General features: G+C 38.0%; 1 protein-coding gene across 1 annotated transcript; it reads right to left on the reverse strand.

The window, feature by feature from the left end:
• Positions 1 to 646: 646 nt before the first annotated feature.
• LOC115162900 (probable signal peptidase complex subunit 2) lies at positions 647 to 6,757 on the reverse strand. The gene is made up of 5 exons (XM_029714403.1): positions 6,678 to 6,757; positions 2,986 to 3,069; positions 2,707 to 2,867; positions 2,205 to 2,339; positions 647 to 2,061 (listed from the first exon to the last, which is right to left on the reverse strand). Exons 1-5 carry the CDS (start codon positions 6,714 to 6,716, stop codon positions 1,875 to 1,877), a joined length of 606 nt encoding a protein of 201 aa, XP_029570263.1. The 5' UTR covers positions 6,717 to 6,757; the 3' UTR covers positions 647 to 1,874.
• Positions 6,758 to 7,180: the final 423 nt, after the last annotated feature.

Genomic DNA, 7,180 nt, shown 5'->3' on the forward strand with positions numbered 1-7,180 from the left:
GGCCGAGGGAGATTGACAGTTCTTTTGTGTTTCTTCCATTTGCGAATAATCGCACCAACTGTTGTCACCTTCTCACCATGCTGCTTGGCGATGGTCTTGTAGCCCATTCCAGCCTTGTGTAGGTCTACAATCTTATCCCTGACATCCTTGGAGAGCTCTTTGGTCTTGGCCATGGTGGAGAGTTTGGAATCTGATTGATTGATTGCTTCTGTGGACAGGTGTCTTTTATACAGGTAACAAGCTGAGATTAGGAGCACTCCCTTTAAGAGTGTGCTCCGAATCTCAGCTCGTTACCTGTATAAAAGACACCTGGGAACCAGAAATCTATCTGATTGAGAGGGGGTCAAATACTTATTTCCTTCATTAAAATGCAAATCACTTTATAACATTTTTGACATGCGTTTTTCTGGATTTTTTTTGTTGTTATTCTGTCTCTCACTGTTCAAATAAACCTACCATTAAAATTATAGACTGATAATTTCTTTGTCAGTGGGCAAACGTACAAAATCAGCAGGGGATCAAATACTTTTCCCCCCTCACTATTCCCAGCACTTAGGACTACTTTTCTACTCTGAGACACTGTGTGGATACAGGCCCCGATCAGCACTTCTATTCATTTAGACACAGACCAAATAAGTAGACAATGTAAAAATGCTTTCTAACTTTATTTTAAACTTATATGAAGAACAGACACGTACAATAAGGTTGCTAAAGCCAAAAATCTACGGACAAAAACGGCAATGTCTCTGTACCACTCACTTTTAAAGTCATACTACAGAGAAATAAACTGCATCCAGGAAACTTTACCAATATAAGTCAACAAAAAAAATGTGCTTGTGTATTCAATATTCTGTGAGACTGGAAATTGAAAACCAATGGTCATGCACTCCTAAGTGAGGATAACTGATCAATACTATTTCGTTTCCAAATCGTTGACAAAACATGTACATCAAAACAATTACCCCTGCTTTAAAGCTGAGAGCCGCGAAAGGTGAAACAGCGCCACTGATCATATATACCAGTGGCGCTGTTATATACAAATAAAATCGCAGTTCATATTCTGCGGTTCTTCACTGCGTGCAATGATGTTCCAATATCTGGAGGTGGAAAAAAACATTTTTCTAAGTAACATATTTGTTGTTGTAATATCGCAGGACGTGGCAGTTTCACCAAAACGGATTCCAACTTTAAAGAAATACTTCCAACAAACCATGTACTGAAGAGAGGAATGGTGATGACACTAGTAAATGTGTGGATACAGTCCCTTTTCAGATCGTTTCATTTGCCCTTTAAAGCCTTATGGTAACTACATAGTGTAGTAACAAAATCCATAAACAGAAAAATACATGTAGAATTGCAAAGCTTTTCAAATACACTAGTTACATTGAATAAGGCTTTTAGGACAAAAAAAATATACGTATTTGACATAATTTCCAACAAAAATGATCTGGTCATTCACTGCACGCATTATGTAATGCAGCATAAAATGTGGGGAAGAGAAGTAAAAAAAATTTTTTTTTTTTAAAAGTACCGATCTCTTCATTTAGAACGACCATTCAATGGTGAAGATAAAAACTTGAGTGGTGCAAGAAATATTTGATTAATCTTTGTTTTGAGTTGTCTTAGGGGTTCTTAAAAGCAATGTCTAGATGAGACTTGTATCAAGGTAAACAGGAAGAAAAAAAAAATTATGCACAACAAGTCAAAATTTATTGGACAAATTAAACAATGGACAACGAATGCTGGCGTGCAGACTTTTTATAACAACCAATAACTAATTCAAATGCACCCAGGACCATACAATACCAGTGTGCTCTACTGCGGTTTCTGCCAGTGTGGTGCAGCATTGTAAAGAAGGCTATGTCTGATCATTATTATTTTGTCTTCTTTTCAGTGGCCAAGGTATCATGGAGTTTTGACACACACTTTTCAAACTGGTCCATGACCAGTGTTCCGTTCCCGTCAAAGAAAGCCCCCACAGACTTTGTGATCTCTTGCACCCGCGTGTGTTTGGACTTCCCATCTGTGAAGGACACTCTTAGTGTGTACTGGTCATCAAACCTGCAGAGAGTAGAAGTCACAATTTGCTAGGCAGGACTTTTCAAAGTCAAGATAAATTAAAAACATTACCAGGCTTCATCTCTCAGAAAATGTGTTAGTACCAAAAAACTGCACAAAAAGTAAACCATGAAAAAAAAAACTACCTTTTCAGACTAGATGAAAGCTGCCAAGTGTGGTCAGGGTCCATGCCAGCGGGGTCCTTCTGGACAGAAACAAGGAAGATGTTCTTTTCTTGGTAGGAGGTGTATAAGGTTAGAATGCCCATCATTATGAAATACGTATGGATCAGTTAGGGAAAACTTGGATATATAAATGCCAGAATCCAATAATGAACATTTTTGGAAGGACAATTAAGTTACTAAGTCGTGAGAATGTCAATTTCGGCAATACAAGATTCCGGGTGAGTGATAATAGCCTATCAAAAACATGTTATCAGCATCAGTCTGTTAATCTAAAAAAAAGAAATACAACTGTAGAGGACTTTAAAGCAATAATTCCACAGTTGGAATTATTTTTATAAAAGCAATAAGGCATGCTAGGTTGTAGTACTAAATTACCTCAAACTATAGGCAATCATGCCATCTTCATACATGTCTGTTATTGTGACAAAGCAGTAATTTCATTATTTTTCCATTAAAAGGATATGATATGACACAGATTGCCAGGACTGGCTTGGACTCAGGGAATGGATAAAGGAAGTCCCAAATTAAAGCTACGATGGCGAAGAGGCAGGAGATTGTGCAAATAAGGAGACGTCCATCTACGAGATTGAAGTTCTCTGCATAACCATACTTCTCCAAGAGGACCTGATGAATGTTGGAAAAATACGATCAAAACATATGTAAAATATCAAAACCATACATTTTTTTAACATTCAACATTCTCTTGTAACATTTTTTTCCCCTCAATGTACTGTATGCAAACCTTCTTCGCTGCATCATCAAGAGAATTCTTGACAGCTGCACCATCCCATTTGTCAATCTTCACAGGTTTCTCATCAATCCTCCACTGAAAGCAAATGACAAATGGTCAATAGAATGAGCAACACAGTTCTTGACAGAGTTCCCTCCTGTACCAAACTCCGATTGCAGATTACAATTAAGCCTTATTCATACTGCAGGCCTTTAATGCTCAAATCCATTTTGGACTACTGACTGTCCAAACAGCAAGTTACGAGTGACCATATCGGATGTGTGTGTGTGTGTGTTCAGACAGCAGTCATTTGCTGACGAGGCTATGCTAGTTGTCATAGTAACGAGGGGTGTGTGTGCAGTTGTGTAGGCTGATTTGTGGTGGTGCTCGTGCTTTCTATCACTCAGAAGTTATGTAGCTAAGCTAAGGTGACAATGCCTGCCATGGATGTTTCCTAGATGCTTTGAATGTTCAAAATCATAAGGTAAGAACACTTTTAAAGCCACAAAGGATATAAGATGATCCAACTTGCAAAACTTCCTAGCACATTCACTAATTTGTTTGTAAACAATTAACAAGCTAGTTAGCTACCACACATTCCTGAAAAACTGTCAGAGTAGCTAGCAACAACAAGATATGCCAATAACAGTCTAAAAAAAACACTTGAGCAAAGAAATCAGATTTGACCATTCAGACATGTGCTTTTTGGCTGTTCAGAATGCAGGAAAAAGAACCGATTTGAATCGGATATGCAAATAAATAAAATTTCACTTCAAACTGCCAATGTGAACACTGCTTTAAACTTTAAATGTAGCTAGGCTTCAGGTGATATAAGTCTAAACGTACTACTTATATCACCTGAAGCATGCGCAGAACCATATAAACACACGCACGAGCTTAGCAAGTATCTGGTGCATGTACTTTTTTTTTTATCTTGTGAGCATGCTTCAGGTGATAGAAGGCACTACCAGCGCTTGGAAAAGTTGATGTAATTATACTTTCCTGTAGTGCTGAGCGATTAAACTACATTCTGTTGTTTCCGGTTATTAAACAAGTAATTGACCAATATCTGTTCAATTATTTGAACTCAATTTAGTACTTTTTTTTGTGAGCCAAACAGTCATTTCTCTAGAAAGAAATCAAGTCAAGAACTGTGTGGGATGCTGGGCTGAAGGAAGCAAATACTCAATTAATTAAAACTACAATGACCAAAATCCATTGCACCTTTGTTCCCAGCTTGAACTGAGATGGATACACTATTACGCCTGCTATATTAGGTTAGATACACACAGACCGCATGAGAGAGGAATGTACACAGCTATGAGAGAGCAGGAATGAGACAGTTTGTGAAAGTACGCCTTATCTACTTTCAAGAACTCGGCACATGATTGTCAGACAACTCTGCAGCATGCTTAGGCAGGCTAGCTAAATAGGATAACTAAAGACAGTACAGCAGGGTTCCCCAACTGTTGGTGGTTTTCTTTGGCCCCCCCAAGCTTTAAGATTAAACAAATCAAAAATATAAAAAAATAAAACATACATACAGTTGAAGTCGGAAGTTCACGTGCACCTTAACCAAATACATTTAAACTCAGTTGTTCACAATTCCTGACATTTAATCCTAATAAAATTTCCCTGTCGTAGGTTAGTTAGGATCACCACTTTATTTTAAGAATGTGAAAAGTCAGAATAATAGTAGAGAGAATTATTTATTTCAGCTTTGATTTCTTTCATCACATTCCCAGTGGGTCAGAAGCGAACAACAAGTGGCAACCTAGCTAATACTTACAAGGATTCCTAAATCATTGCTAACAATAATGAAAATGACTGCAGTTTCTACTGGTCATTGTTTTCAGGTTGGTTGTATTGGTGCTAGCTAAGTACCAAGCTAAAGCTAGCTACACCAGAAGTTGTGATCAAACAAATTATTCTTTATTACCAACTCTGTATTGTAAACACATCATTTGTGGCCGGTGTTTGTTAGCAGACTTATTTGTACAGCTTTGACAGTGTTACTGTATCTTTTTTGACACGCAAAGACCCAAACGGCATTGTCTTACTAAAATGTCTTACTTTTTCAAATGACTGCTCGACCGGGCTAGGTTAGGAACGCTTTGTTGAAAGTGTAGCGCAAAATTTTACATGCCGTTATTACATCATGTACCTACGTAATATAGGTATGCACGGTAGCTTTGACATCGGTTTTTAACATCGGTGTTAAACTAGACATCGGGCCAATACCGATGTTGGCATTTTTAGCTAATATCGACCGATTCCGATATGTTCACCGATATATCATGCATCCCTAGTATAAATCATTTAAAATTCCTTATTTTAAGCAAAGCAGAAGGCACCATTTTCTTGTTTTTAAAATGTATGGATAGCCATGGGCACACATAAACCCTCAGACATCCTTTACAAAATATGGATTTGTCTTTGGTGAGTCCGTCAGATCAGAGGCAGAAGGGATGACCATGTCTTGATAAGTGCGTGAATTGGAGCATTTTCCTGTCCTGCTAAGCATTCAAAATGTAACGAGTACTTTTGGGTGTCAGGTAAAATGTATGTAGCAAAAAGTACATTATTTTCTTTAGGAATGTGGTAAAGTAAAAGTTGTCAAAAATATTAATAGAAAAGTACAGATACCCCCCAAAAAATATTTAAGTAGTACTTTAAAGTATTTTAGCTTGTCTGTCGGACTGCCAGATGGTGAAGTGTGATTCATCACTCCAAAGATTCTTGCCACTCCAGCCGTCTTTTGACATTGCGCATGGTGATCTTAGGCTTGTGTGCGACTGCTCAGTCATGTTAACCAATTTCATGAAGCTCCCGATAAAGTTCTTGTGCTGACATTGCTTCCAAAGGCAGTTTGGAACTCGGTAGTGAGTGTTGCAACCGAAGACAGACGACTTTTACGCGCTACAGCACCCGGCAGTCCATTTCTGTGAGCTTGTGTGGCCTACCACTTCACAGCTGAGCCGTTTTTGCTCCTAGACGTTTCCAGTTCACAATAACAGCACTTACAGTTGTTCGGGACAACTCTAGCAGGGTAGAAATTTTATGAACTGACTTGTTGGAAAAGTGACGGTGCCACGTTGAATGTCACGGAGTTCTTCAGTAAGGCCATGCTTCTGCCTATTTTTGTCTATGGAGATTGCATGGCTGTGTGCTCGATTTTATACACCTGTCAGTAACGGGTGTGGCTGAAATAGCCGAATCCACTAATTTGAAGGGATGTCTACATACTTTTGGATATACAACGTTAGTGTATCTAGCGCGTAGTGTTAACATCAGACTAGCCAACAACAACCAGGAAGAATATTAGCTAGCATGCTAGGCTAGCCATAACTTAGCCAAGTTAGCTAGCTGGTCAAACAGCTTCCCTCACTTCAAAGAAGATCTGCGTTCCTCTTGAAATGACAAAATACAAATAACGTTACCACTAAAGCCCAAGTTATTTGCATAGCCAATTCCTTTATTTCATTCTAGCCGTATAAAATTACAGTAGCTTGCTAAAAACTACTGTTAACGTTAGCTTAAGCTCAAAATGAAGGGTCTGTCTGATACACATGCTCCATGGATACTCCATGCCGTGGAGTAATATAATATCGGCTAGGCGGCCAACTATTGAAAAAAACCCAAGCACGGCAGGTTTAATTACCGATCCCTGTGTCTTATAAATGACGGTGTAAAATAATTCTTACTTTCTCAAGTAGACCATTTTTCCCATTTCTGGCTGCCATCTTTCCTTCCTGTACATTTGGTGTGTGTGACCTGGGACAATGTGATTGGCTAAAATCGTAATTTTTGCAGCCAACCAAATTAACTGGGAACGATGTACGTATACGGAAGTCATCTGGACTCTTTCATTTATTTTTTATTAACAATTATCAACAAACAAAAAGAGGAATAGTCATATGCAAACAAGCATACATACAAACTATTTACATTGCCAGGAATCCTAAACAAACAAATAATATTCATTAATAATACAACAAGTTTGAATCGCCTTTTTGTTTTTCATTTTAGTTAAAGTAGTGCCATATTGTTTAAATTCATTTATAAAGTGAACAAGTTAGGTTTTTAATTAGACCATTTGCATTTGTGAATATGAAATGTACCTAATATTATTAGCAGTTGATGGATGCTTAAAACAAACGGTTAAAACAAAGAATGACGATTCAATGGGCGAATTCGATTATGCTGA

This window comes from Salmo trutta, chromosome 26, assembly GCF_901001165.1.
Source record: "Salmo trutta chromosome 26, fSalTru1.1, whole genome shotgun sequence".
Taxonomy (NCBI): Eukaryota; Metazoa; Chordata; class Actinopteri; order Salmoniformes; family Salmonidae; genus Salmo; species Salmo trutta.

Excerpts from the sequence above, each read along its gene's own strand:
- LOC115162900 (XM_029714403.1), bottom strand. The coding sequence starts at position 6,716 with ATGGCAGCCAGAAATGGGAAAAATGGTCTACTTGAGAAA. Across the intron at positions 3,070-6,677 it reads AAAATGGTCTACTTGAGAAA|TGGAGGATTGATGAGAAACC; the intron begins GTAAGAATTATT and ends ATTTGCTTTCAG. Across the intron at positions 2,062-2,204 it reads CTTTCATCTAGTCTGAAAAG|GTTTGATGACCAGTACACAC; the intron begins GTAGTTTTTTTT and ends TACTCTCTGCAG.